The sequence below is a fragment of the Seriola aureovittata genome, chromosome 19, assembly GCF_021018895.1.
Source record: "Seriola aureovittata isolate HTS-2021-v1 ecotype China chromosome 19, ASM2101889v1, whole genome shotgun sequence".
NCBI lineage: Eukaryota > Metazoa > Chordata > Actinopteri > Carangiformes > Carangidae > Seriola > Seriola aureovittata.
In genome coordinates this window covers 17,498,455-17,518,863 of record NC_079382.1, presented here as the reverse complement: position 1 = coordinate 17,518,863, position 20,409 = coordinate 17,498,455, and the positions used below count along the sequence as shown (strand labels likewise).

The following is a 20,409-nucleotide window of genomic DNA, read 5'->3' as shown; positions in this document are numbered from 1 at the left end:
GTTGCTTTTGGTTACGTAATCCTTCGCTGAATGTTGATAGTAATCCGTGTCCTTCCTCCCCCATCCCTCTCTATCCCTTCCTCTATGTGGCCTGGACAGGTTAAGCCGTAGAGGACTCTCGCTGGTCGCCAGAAGAAAAGATGTGCGATGGAATGGTAGCGTTTCAGACGAGAGCCCTGTCCTCCTCTTCTTCTCCCTCCACCTCCTCCTCCTCTCTAGCCCACAGGCTGGCTGCCTCTGCGCTTCTCCTCCTCTTCGCCCTGCTCCCTCATGGTCACGCATCAGGTAAGACACAGAGACACACACACACACACACTCTTTCTCTCTGTTTCTGCTCCCACATGATACACATCGACTAAACCGCCATCTTCGCCCATCTGTTGTAAATTGATTGAGGTTATTTTTTCCTCGTCTTGCAGGTCAGTCAGATTAAACTGGTCTCTTTTACCCTTGGGTCGGTCAGGTTGGTCTGCCTCTGTGCGGCAGCTGAGTGCTCGATCCCACCCACTCTGTGAATCCATTCACTGCCCTAATGAGTCACAACAGTTTTCCTCCGCTATTGAGTGAAAGAGAGATGGTGTTGTCTGTGGTCACATTGCTGTCATAAGGTTTTAATCAGCCATGACATTTAGCGTCCTCTGAGAGCTTTTAGCGCAGCTAGACAGTTTTGGTTATTACCCCACAACAGCCCTCAGATCAGGTTTTTATTTCAGCCTGCGATCTTAGATAATTATCTTTGAATGTTAGGTATCAGGGTTTAAAATTGAATTGATTGTTATCTGTTGGAGGCATTGTGGTTCACACATGGAAGTTGAAGTAAAAAGAGGTAATATAGGTATTTATCAGTCACTGCAGGACCTATAAAGCTTGTGTCTTGTTTTTCTTCTGAAGGAAGACAGTCCTGATTGCTTGTACTCGTCGAACCCCTTCACTTGTGCCAGCTTTCCTTTCACTTCAGCCCTCCAATATTCCAGTCCCCCCCCACTCACAAACACACACTACCTCCACACATGCACTACCCACACACACTCACACACACACACACACACACACACACACACATAGCCAGCTTGTGAAATGTGCCAGATGTCCTTGCCACAGAGAGCAGGCGGACTGTGTATGTATGAATAAGTAAGTGTGTGTGTGTGTTTAAGGGTGTGAGGGGGGCGTCTGGGATGTTTGTAAAGTGTTAATTGATTTTCTTTCTTTAATGCCATAAATAAATGAATGTGTGTAAGAGTATGAGAGACAACAGGAGTAGAAAGAGAGATGGGTGGATGAGAAAGGGGATGGCACTTCCCAAGTGCATCATCTCTCTCGCTCTTCCTCTCTCTCTCTCTTATGTAACACACATGATTCATGTTGAGCCCAGAGGGGTTGGTATCGTGCTCACGTTCTGCGTCCAAAACACTCACACACATAACACTGCCTACCGATACCAAGGAAATGTGTCCTCAAATCACCAGCCCACGTGCTCCCTGTACTCTATGCATGTGTATGTGTGCAACCCTATCTTTACGTGTGCGCTTCACGTACTCTGGTTATTTGTGGATGTTGTACATAGAATAACATATAAGGCTGTAGCCAGAAATTCTGTGACTCAGGGTATCAAAATTCAATATGATAGTCGGTGCATTACTTAGGGACAAATGTGCACCCAAGAATTTCTTTCCAGTACCCATGATGCACCTGCCCTTTAAGACTGCCAGTCAATTGATGGAAAAGGACAGATAGTTCTCTAGACTCCACTGCAAGGACTATTTTCAACTGGCTTGGTTAAAGGCAGTGAAGTATATGAACTGTGATCTGAACTTTTCTAGACCTATGATCTCATGAGCTGCTTGAAGGAGACTGCATGGACAACACGCCCATTCAATCTAGTTTGTGTTCATTTTGACATTGGCATTATTTCATATTGTAATAAACCAAGTTCTCAGGAATGTAATGGAAAATAATACTATGAATGAAATGACGACAATACAAAGGTTATTTTTCAGGTGCCATCATAGCTGTGTATTTTTTAACTTTAGTTACTTCCTTATAGTACATGAGGCAGTTATCTATACTGACTCACAGTTCAAGAGTTCTGGCTCTTCAAAATGGTGTACAGCCCTTGATATTTGCACTCTTGCGCTGAATGAATACAAGCTAAATATATTAATAACAGTGAATGGCTCAGGTATACAGGTTTCTAGGTAAACTGTACTGAAACAAATTTTTTCCCCCAACTTGTTAATGATGAATGAGTATAGTATTTCATATTTCTGATGAGTTTTCTGGCATTTTCAATTCAGGCATTGTAGTATGAACTTAAATTTTAATCAGACATCACAAACAAGTTATATTGAGGAATGAAAGATTTAGAGCCTTACCTCCTTGATAACAGAAGTAACAGGGGGGAAAAAAAAGCTAGAAGATATTTTTAAACATAACCTACTGCTCCTTTCCAGCAGCTTTTCTGTTAAGTCCTGATCACGCAAGAAAGGAGATTAAACTGTAATGACTTTCATTGCAGTCAAGAAAACAAGGAAACAGCAAAGGAAATGGAGTATAAATAAGAACAATGAGATGTACACACAAGAACAAGACATTACAACAATTACAACACTAAAACAACCAAGACATGAATTTACAGCATTTACAGCATCCATGTATGACCTGAAATCCATAGTTAGTCATCATGTCATTAGTTCTCCTGTTCACTGGCCTCTCTCCTGCCCACCATACATAATTCACATAGGTAATCCCTAGACGTGTTCCAGGGATGGAGATTGCTCTGGAAATTTTCATGAATATGAAATTTCATCACCGCTGACAGGCTTATTCCAGACTCATACAAATACCTGTGAGTGGTATGAATAGAAATGGATACTAAAAAATATACTGTACAGTATTTGCGTACTAGAGCAAAAGCTCCAAACACCAGAGACCAGAATACAGCACAGAGCAGCATCAAAGCTGTTTCTGGTCTGTGGAGGTTTAGGTTCCCTTTTTTGGTCTTTTTGTAGATATGTCTCTTTTAAGGAAATTTGGCATTTCAGTGATGGTAAATTAGATGGAGAGACGGGATGATAGACCGTAAAGGTTGAGGCATTCTTTGCTTCCCCTTTTGATTCCCTGAACAAAGAAAGGAATAGCTTTAAGCTTCTCCTTTTTGGTGGTTTCATGTTGTTTGTGGAAAGGTCAGGACAACGATTTCTTGTACCTGTTAATACGTTCTGTTAGGACATAGTGACAAAACCTCTTGGAGCTGAGTTATTTTTAGAACCAATCACAGTCCAAGTCATGTCTTTTTTATCTGTTGTTCAGCTGTTCATTGTAAACAAGATTACCAGCAGGGTATCTGCTGAGCTAATGTAAATGGCTCCCTCAAATTTGTGTTTGTGATTACTGCGTATGATTACATTTGTGTTTATGATGCACGGACATTTTTCCAAACATAGCAGCAACATGCTAAACAAAACATCTCTCCATTCAAGCAGAGTTCCGCTAAACACACACATTACAGAGCAGCACCTTGGGTTTTGTGTATGTAAGGATAAATGGCATTGGTCTGGAGGATTTTCAGGGCACAGTGCAAGCATCACTTGTTTCATGTCTTTTCTGAGTCTATTTGACATCTCACTAATGTTGCCTATACAGAGCTCAGTTCCTAATATGATGTCTTACAGTCCTTACAGTGAGCCTTTGTGGTTTAGTTCAGAGGAAGTGGGCCTAGACAGTGAGTCAGAACTGAAGGAGTGAAGATGGGAAATCCGAGCACCAAAGGGTCTATTCACATGATCACACGGCATGTTTTCAGCCCTAACAGTGTTATATGTCAGGAGGCAAAAGGACTCTGACCATCCTTGTGGGCCCAGTTAAATAGATAAATGATGCCCTCTAAAATCCCATTGTCCTGAGTTAAAGCTTTACATGAAAGTGCCTGCTAGGACCAGAAGTCTCCCACAAACAAGCCTTCTGTGTGCTCTGTGAGGCGATGACGTTTATGTATGTTTATGTGTGAGAACGGGAAATGGCTTTCCCTGGGCCTGGAAGAAAAGTAGAGTCATAGGGTAAAGAAAAGAGCAGGGGGAGAGGGGAGGAGAGCAAGAAAGGAAGCAGAGAGCTGCCTTTATAATTTCCTCTGAGATTTGTGTTTGTTTTTAACAATCGATTGTCCATTCTTGGCTTGAGTTGAATAGATTCCGCTCAGCCTGAAGAAGACCTATTGCACAGTCAGATCCCTTTGTTTTGGCAGTTCTTGAATCAGTGTGTATGACCAACCCAAGGATATGAAGATGTTTTCTCGAAAGCTGAGTTGCTCAAGGAAAAAGTCCCAACAACTCTCATTTCTCTTTAATAACAGTGGAGACTCAAGTGGCTAGCATAGCGTCACTGCTCTGACCGCAGAGGAAAATATCTGAATGAGCCATGCCCTACTTCTGGCATCTTCAAACAGCTGTAGTCTTTGAAACTTGTTGCTTTCTGTAGCCAAACAAAATGGTGTGTGTGTACAAAGAAGCCACAGTGTGCAAGTCTGCCTGCACACTGTTGGTTTTCAGCCCTAGCAGAAAAGTTTGTTAAATAGGATGGGTTTACAAACAGTGCAGCCCCAGGGGGTGAACAATGGGTCCTGTGCAATTAACAGTTCAAAATAGTCCCCTGAACTCCTGTTCGCACGGCATTTTGCAGGCAAGCAGGAGTAAAGCAATACGTTGGCTACTGGCTCCTTTCTGAAATGTGAGAACAAAGAGGGCTTTTAGGGGCGGTGTTGGAAGCCACAGGCTAAACCACAGCAAGCTGCAGCTCCACTAGATCACCACTCTGCAATTAGGACTGCTAACTCACTGTGTGTGTGTGTGTGTGTGTGTGTGTGTGTGTGTGTGTGTGTGTGTGGTGTGTGTGTGTGTGTGTGTGTGTGTGTGTGTGTGTGTGTGTGTGTGTTTGAGAGAGAGAGAGAGACTGGGTATATTGAGCACACCACAGCCCCTTTTCTATGATGTCTCTGTTCTTCGTTTTTCTCTCCCTCTCTCTTAAAGGCTCCAGCCATTAGCCAGGTGAGACCGAAGCCCATTAGCGGCAGTCTGGTCGAATCCATCAGCCTTTCTCTTTCATTACCTATGTGTTTATCACTTGAGCCATCACTCTCTGCTCTCACCCTGTGTCATTTAACAGCTCTCCCACCCAATCAAGCCCTAAAGGGAAACTTTAAATGCCTCGCCAGAAAAAGAAATACACCATGGAAACAGATACTGCAGTGCGGACAGGCAAGACCATTTCATCCACTTTAAACAGTTGACCAGACAGTTCCATTACTTTGTGAAGATCCCAGATGGCCAGGATTATTGTTAGCTACACATCGCCCCCACTCGCCTGCCAACACTTAACTTATGATGTGATTTTCATTTTTTGACTCCCACTTTGATGTTAATTTTTCATTGATGTTTCTTTTTCACATTTTTCTCTTGACACATATATTTGTGGTTGCAGTTTGTGTGAGCAGTATTTTGACCACACGCTGTTATTTCTGATGACAGGTGCTTTATGTTAAAGGTTAATGAATGTCGAAGCAGGGAGTGGTGGTACTGGCAGCACCATTCACACCAATGGTCAAATCTGATTGCATACAAAATTAGTTTAGATACATGGAGGTGCATTTATAACCAAGCTCTTCCTGGTTATTTTATCCATGCTAATGCCATGAATTTAATGTTAAAACCCACACAGTTAGTATTCACTCACGTTGTTCAAAGCTTTGTTTTTGGGCCTCTCTCCAGAACTCGGGGATTATTTTAAAGTTACATTAAGGCTGGGGAGAGGAGACGCAGTTTGTAAATTGTTTTCCAGAGAAATGTGTGTGGTTGTCTGAAGCAGCAGGCAGTCATAATGATTTCCAAAGGGCCTCATCTGAGGGACCAGCCTGCTGAGGAGAGGACATCTCTGACTAATGAGCTGCTAAATATATCCCCCACTCTCTCCTGTCTTCTGTAGCTTTTGCTTCTGTTCTGTCTTTTACTCTTTAATTCATTCTTTTTCTTTACTTTCATTCTGCATCTGACCATCTTTCTACTTCCTAGCTTTCTTCTCTGTTTTTTTTCTGTGTATTTTTTGCGTTTGCATTGTCAAACTGTCTCCTCAGAAACTTGCCAAAGCACAAATTCATGTTAATCTCTTTCTTTTTCACTTTTTTTTTTTAATCTCCGCTCTGTCTTCCGTTTTCTTCATCAGTCTTGTTTTTTCCCTCCTCTTTCACCTCTTTGATGTGTGTTTTTCAGGCCCACTGAAACATTGTGGGCCGATTTTTCGTCACACCGTTAGTCAACAACAGCATCATGTTCAAACATGTTCATCAGCTTACGCATAAGGCACCAAGCATCCTACACACACATGCTGAATTTGCCAATTGTTGAGACATCCACACTGTGCCAGACTGTGAACAACCATGATCACAAGTCATAACAGCGGTACAACATGAATGCTTCTCTGTCAACAGTTCAACAGGGTAAAAAGGTGATATTTTGGTGGAGGTTTTTACCCTTTCCCCATAATCTTATTTGGGAAATTTTAGACTAAACTGATCCTTTGAAAAATATCCCTATTTTGCTTTGTAGATCAAGGAGAGCTAAGTTATTTATGTAATGTTGGTCACAAAATAAGGTGCACTTCCTATAGCTGATTCACAATAAAGCCTTTTGCCAGTAGAAGGCTTTTAATGTGAAGAAGCAGCAGTACATGTTTGGCTTTCCTTAGCAGTATCTCAAAACAGCAATTACAACTCTAAATCACTGAAGTTCTTAGGTTAGACAGAAGCTTCAGTACAGGCAACTGGATATCACAAGACCATCAGTTTAGCACAACAGCAGTAATCACGATTATCAGCTGCTACATTGGAAATACATTTGTTCGTGCCTCAACATGTCGTAGCTGTGGCAACACAGTGGAAATGGGGCAATATCGCACTGCATCATGCACAAGTCCCAATTCTGTTGATTCAGCTGTTAGCTTTAGTCCAACTTTAGCTTTGTCAGTAGCTCTCATCAGAAATTCTGCTAGTTTGCTTGCCAAATACCTTACCTAAAGTGCAAGGCTACTCAAACACAGTCAGTCTTAGAGGCATAACAGACAGCAAAATAAATTAAACCACATGATCTGACAGACTTGCTCATACTGAGCTGAGGGGAAGGGCTGTGGTATACATGTGCTGTCCTGTCACACTGTTTCTCTTTAACTGATTGCAGTTCTGCAGAAATTGCTCCGCCACTGCTGTCCTCTTTTTAGGCAATTTCCAGTTCGATAGATGTTTAATAGAGATTGTAAATGAGGAGAAGAGAGAGGAAAACACACGAAAATTCATGATTCTTAGCTGATCGTCCTCCAGAGGGAAGTCGGAGCATAGAGCTGGATTCAGAACAGCACCCCTGGAGCTGTTAGGGATTAAATACCTTCCTAAAAGATACTTCAGCGTTTGTGCATGGTTGCTGACTTGTAGGCCTGAGCTTGGGTCCACACTAAAAGCTGGTTTCTACATTACCCTATCGACATGGCTAGAATTCGGTTTTTACTGTGAGTACATTGTACATGCCTTGGTCTCATATTTGCCAACAGGATGAATTAACATTCAATATTTCCTCCCTACTTCTCATTATTCTGTGTTTTTCTGTTTGCTCCATCCAGTCCAATCCCGTCCCTCCAACTATCCAGTCCATTAGATGGAGTTGTGAGATGTTTAGTGGCCAGTTGGCTTAGCTCCACTCTAATACCCTCTGTCCTTATTACATCATCTGTAAACAGCTCTCTGTAACAAACAGTAGCCAAATGGCGAAGGTCTTTGTATAGGCATCACTGGAGTCCATTTGGATAATTGTGTCAGGATTTATGAGAAGCGTGCATATCTCTGTGTCTTATCTATTTTTATATCTGCATATCTCTTTGAACAGGACAGTAGATTTACAAATGAATCTTTGAATTTATATTCAGTTCAAAAACAATAACACATGGCCATCACAAACTATCAGAGGTCAAAGACGTCTTTAAATTGTTGGATTAGTCTGACCCACAGCCGAAAAGCTCCAATAATCAACTTATAATAATAAATGGAGAAATGTGAGCAACTCTAAGAATTACTTTTTTTTAAAAATAAATGACTGCAACAATGGATTCGACTAGCAGCTTGTTTAAGCATGTTATCTTTGACAGCTTGAGCTTGTGTGTGTGGGCTGAAGTCATTGTTACTATAAATGTCAGTTAGTCTTGATCACAAATTTGATCATATATAACATTCTTGGAACATTTGAAAATAACTGGAAACTTGTGATTTCCGTCTGACATATTTCATAAGTTGAGGCTTAATGACTTCAACATTTATTTCGACATCTGTGAGTCAATAACTGTTTTTTTGCCGTTTACTGGCTGTGCTTCTTTTCACACTTTATACACATACACATACACACACACACACACACACACACACACACACACACACACTTATTCATGATGATAAGCAGTAGTTTGTTGGAAGCACTATCACTGGACTTCCTACTGACAACAAACTTTCTGTGATCTAGTGTTTTTGGCTTGAGTGAAATTTGTCTACTGGTATTTTTCCATTTCTTCATTATAAAAATGTCAGGTTTCAGTATTATATTGCACATGTATCTGTATCTACCACTGATATTCATAGCTGACAAAACTTTTACTTGGCTTTTACTTTAAGGCTAATGGATAGTTGCCCAGGACCTTGATATACTTGCTTCGGGAATATTTTTCAATGTTCCTGACAAATAAGCTGCGTCTAATCCTAGCTTTTCTTTTCTTTTCAGTAGCACTGACGTAGTGATATACCAGTGAGTGGGGATGTCCTGATCAAATTTTTTTGCCCCTAATCAAGATCCAGGTTCTTTAATATCTAGCATCTCACACACTGAACATAGTGCATCAATTGCTAATGCATGTCTTTTATATGCTCAGCTGTTTATATGCTCACAATGGGGTTCATTAGAACATGGATCCACTGTTTTGCATAATGACAGTTTCTGTACCCAGAGCAAACAAAAGTTTAGAAATAGGTCAGTCTTGACATTATGTAGGCAATAGGATTTGTCAGTAAAATGCCAGGATTGGGGTTCGCCACCAGGAAGATAAACTGCACTTAAACTTTTGTCAAGTATGTCCTTTGATCAGCTTCCCTTTATGATTAAGAGATCTATAGCAGTTTCACTTTTTAGTGGTCTATGTTGTATGTTAAGGAACTCTGCAATGGTCTATAATGTATACTAAACACACATTATGTTGACATGTAAGAACCCACTGCTCTTACAAAACACAGGACACACTCTAACAACAAATGGCATACCACTTCTCTCAGCAGAGCAGACTGTATGTGTTAAATAGGCTACTGATGCTTGCTGCCATTTGTTCACTCTCTTGATGACTTGTTCCAGCAGTTGCTCTATCAAAGTGCAGTTGGGCGTCATTAGAATGATGATGGACATTGGGCTGTGACAATGACTGCATTGTTGAATCACTGGAGATGCAATTCAAAATGCAGGACACAATCTCTCTCTTCCTTGCCTTTTTTGTTTTTGACAAAGATACATCACGATAATCCTTTATCCTGCTGTGTTAACAAAACAGAAATAAACAATTATTGTTGTCTTAGAAGTTTTCCTGCTCTTTGCAATATCACTGCTTCATTTCTCCTAGCCAGTGTGTTGTGTGTAGTACGGTATGTGCTGTGCTATTGCAGAGAACCTGTTCACCAAACAACCCAGGCGTGCCGGTAAAGATAAGTCGGCCAGAAAAGAACAGCCAGCTGCAGACTAAGCTTTTGTCTTACTGCAGTTTTTAAAAATTTCCATACTATTACAGCTCCGGACAGACTTACACTGCCCTCACCAGTGGCTCTGGTCCCACTAACACATCAGCGTGCCGGCTCTGGTAAGCAGGGTTGGGATTATCTCCCTGACTTTCACCTTCAACAAATGTCCCAGGCTCAGCACTCGTATCTCTGCTGGCTGGCAGGCTCAGGCTGCTGAAATATGATCAGCCCACAGTTGCATTGACAGTTTTTTTTTTTTCGGGGGGGGGGGGGTATGTTTTGTGTGTGTATGTGTGTGTGAACACATGCACGTGTGTGTAGGAGGGGTCCCACACACTCTTTTGTTTTCCTCTGAAAGCTGAGAAGAAGGAATGTCTGCCTCCCAGCTGTCCTCTGGAGTGAGGGTGATAGACGAGAGAAGGGGGAGCTCACTGTTCGCCTCCACTAACATCCTCCCATCTGTTACTCGAGGGCAGAAAGTGTGTGTATGTGTGTGTATGCTTGTATCTTAGGGGTTGAAGAGAGGGTCACACAATGGTGGTACTCCCCCTTGCCCTCACCCTCTTTGGCCTCTTATGCATATTTAACCCTTCAAATGCAAAGTTGTCTGTTGTGCTTTTCGGAGGCACGCTGCTAAAATCTGTCACTGTGCCCCATCCCTCAGTGAGCGGGGACAATGGGGTGTAATGGCAGTACACGTGGCTTGCTAAATGCATTGCAACAGCAGGGGAGGAATGGGTGGGGAGAGGGAGGATGTTTCTGTCTGTTTAGAGACTTCCTCCACCATGGGTGTATGCAGTCAGTGTGTTTGTTTCTGTGTTGCAGCTGCAGGAAGAGATGCTATGAGTGGTCAGCTAAGTTCTCTGGAAATGCTCTTACGGAGGCTCACAGCTATTTGACTCATGTTTTGGGGCGTATTTCCTGTTTACTGTAGAAATGACACTGTTGGCTTTGGCACCAGTGTACAATACGGACATCACTTGGCCTTTGTAGGAGTGTGTGGTGATGATCTGAGTGCCCACTGCTCTGTCTACCACTCAGATTCATACCCTGTGCCCCTAACCATTCACACAGCAGAGATAGGTTGTCAGTGAGTAACACAAACCTGCTGTTTACGAAGGCGCCTTGGGACACTTGCAACCTACACTTGCATAGTGAATAAACTGTCTGCCTGTATCTGTGTGTACTCAGGTTTTTATATAAACGTGCCAGCACCTCCCTCACACTACCTCCCTGTTCTTCATCCTCCTCTTCCTACTCCTCCTCCTCCACTTTTCCTCAGTTAGGTCCCTCAACCCTCCCTTTAAGGGCCCTGGATATGGAACAAAAGCGCTTTTTGGAAAAATGGGTTTCTTGTTTTGAGGTTTTAGCTTTGTTCTGCATTCTTTCTTTCCTACAGTAATACAAGTCCACCTTTTTGTTCGCACTTTAATTTCCCATGACCTTTCCCCTTGTTCAATAAAATGTGCTTTAGTTCTCTTTCTGACTTTCTCTTCGAGTCAGTGCCCAGCTGTTATGAGTGAACAGAATATGAAAGCAGATATTTGTGTGTGTGTCTGTGTGTCAGTGTTACGGCATGATGACCTCTCAGTCGCGCACAGTAGAACATGACACTGCTAGTATCGCTCACCCAGACATCGAGAGTCCCATGTTACGGCCCTGTGTCACCCACTCAGTTCAACATACTGAGTCGTGTCATATCATACTGTTTGAAGTGTCACACGCTGAAAAGTAATATGTGATGTTTGTGTATGTGTGAAAGAACGAAAGTGAGGACAGGAACCTTACTCTCAACACACACGTATATCAACATCGTATCACATTTTGTAGTTGCACTATGACTGTCTGGAACAGATTAACATAATATCTGAAGTTTAGTAAAATGTACAGATCTTTTCATTTTGACTTTTATTACACTGTACCAGTCACTTTGAATTTTAGGATTTGATAGACTCGTATATCTCAGCTGTGTCATATTTACCACCTAACTGGGTCTGTTTTGTAAATCATAATTAAATGAAGTAAATTTTTTATGCCTCTGTTAAACTTATATCTCTAACAAAAAATGTTTAGTTGGTGCCTTTTAGGCTTCATGGCGAAGACCCTGAGTATTTTCACAAATTATGGCCATATCATAATCGTAGAGTCTCCTAAGTCTGCCAACCAATATCAACAGAGCCTCACTTAGAACAAATGGAAAGCCCGTGTTCGCCATCCTAATTTAGGGGCAGTTTACCTCAATTTAATAAAAAGAAAAAAAAACTTTTCAAGAAGCAGTTATATACCCTTGCTTCTTTTAACAAATGTTGTCTGTCTGTGTGTTGTTGTTCTTGTATATGTTACTATCCTGACTATTTATTATTTTGTGCTTAAATGTGAACCACTGTAACTTTGTTTTGTTAAGTACCATACAGATAAATCTTTACTTTAGGATGAAAGTTACTATATATCAATTACTCTACTAATTTTCTTTCCTAAATTAATCGATTATTTGTTTGGCCCACAAAAATGTATACCAATAGTGAAAAAATGTCCATCACAAGTCTTCAAATATGTTTGTCGAGCCAACAATCCAAAACCAGTTTACTGTAAATGAAAATATTCACATTTAGGAAGCTGGAAGTAAATTATTGCTATTTTTGTTTGACAAATTACCTAAAAAATATTAAAATTGTTATATATTTCCCATCCTCAGCTACACTGTCAGCTGTCTAATAAAGGCAAAAATTGCCAAAACATAACCTCAGAAGAAAAATAAAATAAAATTCCCCCTGTCTCTGTCATTTTTGAGCAACAGCTATCCACCAAGAGCAGAGCTGAATGGGGCGCCATCTTATTCTTTCTAGCACTATGGCACCACGGCCTCTGCTGCAATGTACTGCACTCTAATAACAACAGCTTGGCTAAAAATCCCATGGATTAGCGTTAGAGACTGGGGAACGTGGCAAAAAACAAAAACACCCTCGTCCCAAAAATGACAGCAACATCATCAAAAACAACAACAGAGGACTTGGAGAGCGGCCAACAATGCAACAAAAACATATTTACCAGGCCAAAGAGAGCATCATCCCCTCGGTCTTTAGCTTAATCCAACGCACAGCCCCCCTTAAGCATATATTCATGCACACAAATTCCCCTGCTTCCCGACACACTTGAACACGGCGCGCACACATATAGTGGAAAACACACCCTCTTTTATGGCCTATTGTTCTACGGAGCAACCAAACAGCTGGATGCAGAAGTCATCAGTATCTGATCTGCTTGAGAGCGCTCCCAGCTTGTAATAGAGGATAATTAGAATTTTAATTTGCCTGGGCAAAGAGGGCTAAAACCCTTGTCTTCCCCCCACCAGGGTTTTCCTCAATCCTCCCCCTCCCTCCAGCTCTTAGCGGGCGAGTGCCATCGGTAACAGATGGGGAAAGGGAGATATTCACAGCCAGGCAGACACTTCAGAGTAAGGCAGGGGATTTTAACGCCCCCCATGGCCTGAGTCTCCTCCAGCACAGCCTTAAGACGCTGGGTGTTGGGATTAGCAATCATCCTCATGGGTGCTCTGTCCTGGCCCAGTCCTCCCACTACAGCACATGTGTTTCTCCAACCTTTTAGCAATTAAACTCTTTCATCAGCTTACAGTTGTGTGCCCAGAAGATTTCTCATCGTTTATCCTTTTTGTATGTCCATTTTAGTTAATTCAATATGGCAAATGCCAAATCTTAAGCAGTATTCAGGTCTTCAGTGGATATTGAAAGCAAACATGGGATAATCTGACTTTAAACACAAATGTACTAGACATTTCTGTAATTTTTTTTTATTAATGTAAGTGTTTTTTCTTACTCACACCTTCCACTAGTTTTCACAAAGCACTTGTGACTCTGTTTTAGTCATTATTGCTTTTAACATTTCTGAAAAACTTGTTCTCTTGAGCAAATTCTTAACATCAGACCAGTGGGAGAACAGCTTGTGTTTAACTGTGACTCATTCCCTTCCTCATAAGCACAAAACATGGTGTGCTGAAATCCACTCTGGCATTGCTTCGTGCTTTAATCAGTTTTTTTTCCCCTCCGTGTGTGTGTGTGTGTGTTTTCAAAGTTGGTATTCAATCTAGGCTGAGAGGGTGATGAAAAGGGGAGAGACGGCAAGGTTATATATCTTTACCACTCCACCATCTCTGGGTACTGAACCAGGCGTTCATTCTTTCCTTTAACAGAGTCTCTCCGTCTGTGCTAGCCCAGCCCACGGTGTGGTATGTACTGTAGCAGCCTGCTGCCTCCTCTTCCCATTGTTGTTGTACAGAGCCTCTCCCTAACATGCGGAACTATTGGTCAACCTGCCAAGACATGTCTCTTTTTGGCTTGTAATTGCTCTGGGCCACAGTGCTCCATGATGCTGACGTTTTTCTGTGCTCTTCCTCTTGCTGCCTTTCTCCCCTCCCCCTCTTCGTTCTTCTGTTTGGATGAAGGGCACATTTTCCCGTCAGTGTGTGTTTTCAGTTTCTCACTTACTCGCTTTATTTTCTTTACCTGACCTTACCCCTCAATTTTTATTTTAGCTAAACTCAATTATTTGAAGTCATATATATTTATATATTTGTCTCATGTTCTTGTTCTAAGGTAGGCGCTGACTTCTTTTGACAAGTATAATCCCGTGGGAGAGTGAGTTTAAGTTACATTTCTTCACTGCTCTACGTTTTACAACCACTTTTTGACATTTCTTTATCTTTCCAGATTTTCTCTTCATTTTCACTTTTTAAGCTGACATGGGTTTGAGTTGTGCTATTCTCAAGGGATGCAATGTGCAAGGAAAGTGTGTGTGTGTGTGTGTGTGTGTGTGTGCATTTATGTATATCTACTCTATATTCGAGGTCCATGTTGTTGGTTGGCACTAATACGCAATGAATGTGACAAAAAAAAGCAGCAAATTACTTTTTCTGTCGATCAAATCATAGAATAATTGACTAATTGTTTCAGCTCAATGAAACATGACATCAGAACCAGCATAGTAACATAACCCCAGAGGTGCTCTGATATATTAATGTAACGTTTATCAGCTTATGTCAGCTTTTAAAACTATTGTTGGCATCTGTCCAGAGTTGTTATTATTACTGTGTGAAATGGACATTCTCTCTACAAGTGTTTCAGTTCATAGTATTGTTATGTTGGTTAAAAAACAAAATACCATAAAAGAGATACTGAATGTCTGTAAAGTTGCATATGCGAGGTATTAGTAAAAATCATGTCCGTACACTGTGCTCTTCTATTTACTGTAATAATGTATTTGGCTGTGTGTGTTACAAGGCAGGTAAAGGCTTGTAAGTGCTTGTATAAGTGCAGTAGGTGCAATGGCATGACATTCGGAAAACTAGCTGGTTTGTACAAGTTACAAGGTTTTTCTTGTGTGAGAGGGAGAGCCTAGTTTATTGGGCTTCTGAAATGATCAGGGTTTTCAAAATGGACATTTTATGGCTTTGGACTCCAACCCACAAGTTTTGTCAATCATTATCAATGATAGAGGAAGAAACTAATATAAAAGGACCCTTGATGAATTTTAGCAAAACAAAGGTCACGATGATAGCATCAGTAAAATACATATTAGTTTTAAAACACATCACTAAGTGTTTGCCTGGTGTCCAGAATACTCCAAGATCCTAAACTGGAGACTTTTTTGGAAATGCTACTTTTAGTTAAAAAATCTAGGGTTGCAATTTAGTCTGGACGGGCAAAAACAATGACACACACACCCTCCTTGCCTACTGATTGGGTCTTATCAGTCACGACTACAAGCAGTGAATGCAACATGGATAACAAATCCTGACCTTGTTGCCTTTGCTAGCAGCTGTTAAATTCTGCTCACTCATTCTGTTTTCCTTTTAAAATGAAAACGTGTTAGTGTGGATGCAGCCTTAGTTCCAGTCCCCTCCACCACCCCCTACCATCCCCAATGGTTCTATGCTGCCCCAGGGGGCTTGCCCCCCCCCCCCCCCGGTTTGAAAATCACTGGTTTAGACTGACCTGACTTCAATGACCTCTGTGACCTGCTGATCTCTCTGTTAGAAATAACCCTCAACTGGGTTAGGCCTGACACTATAACTATTTCTTAGTGCTTCATCAACAAACCCCATGCTAATGCAGGGAGGCTCCTTGTGAACTTAAAAACAACAAAAACAATAGAGGATTTGCTTAAATCTACAAGAATAACTAGCTTGGCCCATTCTGTACTTAAAAATCTTGTACTTGATGAGGACATTGTCATCGTTTAAGAGTTAAAGCCAGATTATGCTGCATGTCCTTCCTTCTGATCTCATCCCTTGGTTTCCCTCATTATTTTTATCAAGCAGCACATTTACATACAGTATGTAGTTTGATCTAATCACTGTAGACTTGTGGAGTGTGGAGGAAGCTTTTGTTACAGTTAGGTTTTCAGGTACTGACAGGGTCCAGTGTTTTAAATACATGGTATGCAGCATGATTACAGAGTTTTTCATCCTTTATTTAAGAGTAACATAAATCATTGTACTGAAATGTGCTCATTCATTTGTGTTTGCACATGCCTTAATCTCTGAGAAAATCCTGCAGATGAGAGAGAGCAGTTCACAAGCTAAAGATGATGAACCCCATTAACACTCATCAGTCTTCTACAGTTCTATTGACTGCCTTGCAGTGCTCCACAAAAGATCATAACAGTGGCTAATGGCGAAAGCCTATTGTCCAATACTGCACCCTAAGGCCTTTTTTGTCCCCTGCTGCTTCCCAGCCTGGGGTCATCAATTTATCACCTTTACCACCTCCATTAGCACCATCTCCTCCTCAGAGGGCCTTTAGTTGCACTGAAGCAGTTCAGTGAACAACTGCTCAGGTCACGGTGTCAAATGGCATCCTGAAATGTGGGTGTGTAGGTTTTGTTTCTGTGTGTGAGATCAAAAGTATAGATGTGTTTGAGGAAGAAATATCAGTACTACCTTAATGCACAAACAGTGTGCATGTTGTATCCTATTAAACAAACCTTCAGCTTGTGTTTGAGACATTAAACCAGACTGTTTTTCATGGCTGGATACTGGGTAATCACAGCATATGCTCCTCCTTCTCTGCAATGAACTAATATCAGCTGATTTATCATTGCAACTCTAATTTTAATCAAAGTAGTTGTTGTGCTTTTGTGTGTGAACAGGAGATTCAGTGCGGATGATTCGTTTCAAAGGATGTTTGTTCTTCAGTCTCCTTGTGAAAGATTTAGAAATAACTAACAACGTGGGGCTGAAATGGTTAATTGATAAATTGATAAGTCAACATTCATTCATTCATCAACTGAAAATTTATTGGCAAGTGTTTTGATAATACAGTTGATTAAGTCAATTTTTAAGCAAAAATGGCAAACAGTCTGTTGTTAATTTAGCTCCAGAGATGTGTCTTTGTCTTACATCATAGTTCAATATATTTTGGTTTTGAGCTTTTGGAGAGACAAAACAAGTCATTTGAAGATGTCAGTTTGGCTTTTGGGAAACTGGATTTTCTGACATTCTGTAGACCAAACCATACATTGATTGTTTCATTCTTTATTTAATAATCAGCAAATTAATCAATAATGAAAGTAATAGGTAGTTGTAGCCCTATAGCAAATGATTTTGTGATTTGAGAATGATAGAATTTGAGAAGGCCAGCCCCATTATCTACACAAGTTTCACATCAATAGCTGTGTAGTAGATCTATAGGAACCAGGTGGTAAATCCATGTTTGGTTCCACTTAGCAATTCTTGAGCACACACAGCAAATCTGTCCCCATCTGAATTCAATAACACACCCTTTGGTATTACATGACTTAGTCCTGGGAGTGTCTTTGTTTGTGGGTGTTGACTTTGTTTGTGTGTGTGTGTATGTGTGTGTGTGTGTGTGTGTGTGTGTGTGTGTGTGTGTGTGTGTGTGTGTGTGTATGTGAGAGAGAGAGTGTGAGTGTGAGTGAATAGGCGCTCGCACATTTGAGTGTTTGCATTTAATCTTGTGCTGCCAGCTTAGAGCGCCGTTTCTCCCCGGAGATTAGAGGATGTTAGAGGCACTGCTGTGGAAATACTCTCTTTCAATCTCTAAACAGACACAGAGGCAAGACAAAGTGGCTGTTTGCAATGTTGGTGTGTTTGTTTATGTCAAGCAAGTGGTAAGGCACTGCAATAGACCATGGCTAATATGATTTTATAAATGCTCAGACCCAGGATTAAATAATGAGCCATATGGTCATTAGTGTTGATGATGGTATTATTAATGTTCTTTATTGTGGGGGTGTTTTAAATTTTATCATGTTTGCGCCTTGTTACTGAGAAAAATCACTGCACATCATGTAATTCCATTTAATGAGTCAGACAGATAAGATTCACGGATAAAGCACACACAAAATCTTTCTTTTACTATAACAGATTTAATTTATATATGATAGCCCAAAGGGGATATAAGTGCTTAGACTTAGTACTTAAAAATGTTCCACTGAAGCAAAGCCCAGATTCTTGCAGAACCACTTATCAGCCAGATCAGTACTAATAAAATTGGGCTGTCACTATCTTATGATCTCCACAGAACCTTGGTCAGTCATACTGAAAGTAAAGTCGGCCTCCTGCTGTTGTGTCTCAGTTTGCACAGGTGTCGCAATGTTATGTCAGAGTGTGGAGTTAGATTCTCTGCTCTTGCCAGATTGCAGCTCCAAATGTGTGTGTCTGTATATTGACGTGTGTGTGTGTGTGTGTGTGTGTGTGTGTGTGTGTGTGTGTGTGTGTGTGTGTGTGTGTGTGTGTGTGTGGACAGTGTTTGGAGCTGCAGGAGTGCAGCACCAATTCAGATAATTTACTCTTTCACTGCAATGAAACACACACACACACACACACACACACAAGAAGCTGGCGTGACATTGCAACATCATAGATGGAGCATGGGAAGGTGGATCAAAGCACAATTAACTTCAGGTCTTCTGCTCATCCTGTCTTTATTGGCTGGCTTAGAGCCTCAAGTCTGTCATTAGAGCCAAGTAAACAAGCTTTGCTAAAGAACCAGTCTCACCACCGGAGAGATAGACCAATGTTCGTGCGAGATGAACACTGTCTAATGACCAGAAGATATTCTAGGGTAATTAGATCTATATGAAGCCCCTTGTGACATTTTAATCCACTGTAGGCACTTGAGATATTCTCTGTACTTCACAGCATGGCTGTCTCTACCTAACTTGTCATATTGATACAGTGCTTCTCTCTTGCCTGTGTAAAATGCAGCCTAGTTTCAAGTAACAATACCTCTGAGCTTTAATTATCAGCTCAGCCTGTCAACTTGACAGTTTCCCTGTGAAAAGTTGTTTGACCCAGTGGCAGCTGCCTGCAAAGGAGACCAGCAGACATTTTGTGTCAGTGTAATGATAGAACTGCACAATATCCCAGCAGTCCTACATTGATGTAATACTAAAAATTTTAGAGTCACTGGAAAACTATCAAAGTTTTCTATTAAACTTTGATGGGGCCAGCCACAACAAACACACTATTAGTGATTGTAAATACTTGGTTTATTTGACGTAATATTGGTACATAATTCTTCAAAAACCTAGACCACGTGTGAGACAAATTGTCCTTATTTCCCCAGCAGGCCTTTAATACATGGAAATCCCTGCATAAATTGAAAACAAAGATGCTACATATCCTGTCTACAGGCAGTCTCAACTCCATTAAGGCTACTTACATACCTTATAATGAGCTTGTTACCTTACATTATTAAAATATGGTTCAGATTCCCAATTTGCCTGCTGGCCTGCAGCTGGTAGTTCCTTACATAAGCAGCCAATGATCATGAGACCTGCCTAGAGCCAGAGGAAGAAGCTTCATATCTTACTCTTGTCCTGTTCAGGAAGCAAAACCTGGAGTGATTCTATCATTTAGGCCTTAAAGCAACCAACTAATTCTGACTATTTTCACTTGTTTCTGTGTCTTCAGGTTGTGCGCGGCCTCCCGGCGTGCAGCACGGAGACCTGCTGAACCAGACTGAAGCTAACCGGGGATCTTTTGCCCCGGGCACCCTACTGACCTACGGCTGTGAGCCAGGCTACACTGCAGATGGACCCACCACCATCATTTGCATCAGTTCCGGAGCCTGGTCCCATCAACCACCACGCTGCATCAGAAGTAACGGTGACCGAAATTCAAAAATACATAGAAACGACAATCACAATATGAGCAATATAACTGAGCATTCCCTGAAAGCTTCTTTTACTTTTTAAAATGGTCATTCTTGGCTTATTATGCTTATATGCAAGTCTAATTTGTCTGTGTCTGAGAAGAAATAACTCCAGCCTATAGAGATCCCTTATTATAACTGCCACCCCATGTACTTATACATGGGGTGGCAGTTGTAATAAGGGAATAAGGAATTTCCTAAAAAGTCTGCTTTATGGACTTTTGAGGTTGAGCATGCGCTCTAACAGACATGACTGCATTGAAACTGAAATATAACATCAGTTCAAGAGCACGCAATATCATAACACAAACAGTGAGGTTGTCCTTGAGAGCCAGCAGGGAACACTGGGAAATTTCAGCTAAATCTGAGCATTTATTAAACCACAGGAATCAACCCCTGACCACAGGTAGAAATTAC

General features: G+C 41.2%; 1 protein-coding gene across 2 annotated transcripts in view; it reads left to right on the top strand.

Moving 5' to 3' along the window:
- Positions 1 to 20,409, top strand: part of susd6 (sushi domain containing 6) — a 32,986-nt gene that overhangs the window by 6,886 nt on the left and 5,691 nt on the right. Inside the window, exons 2-3 of one of the 2 annotated variants that reach the window (XM_056405462.1) lie at positions 100 to 285; positions 19,752 to 19,940. In XM_056405462.1, the coding sequence (XP_056261437.1) occupies positions 141 to 285; positions 19,752 to 19,940 (334 nt within the window). In that variant the 5' untranslated portion in view covers positions 100 to 140. Of the gene's footprint in view, positions 1 to 99; positions 286 to 19,751; positions 19,947 to 20,409 lie in introns of both variants that reach the window. The other variant, XM_056405461.1, reaches the window with a different exon arrangement.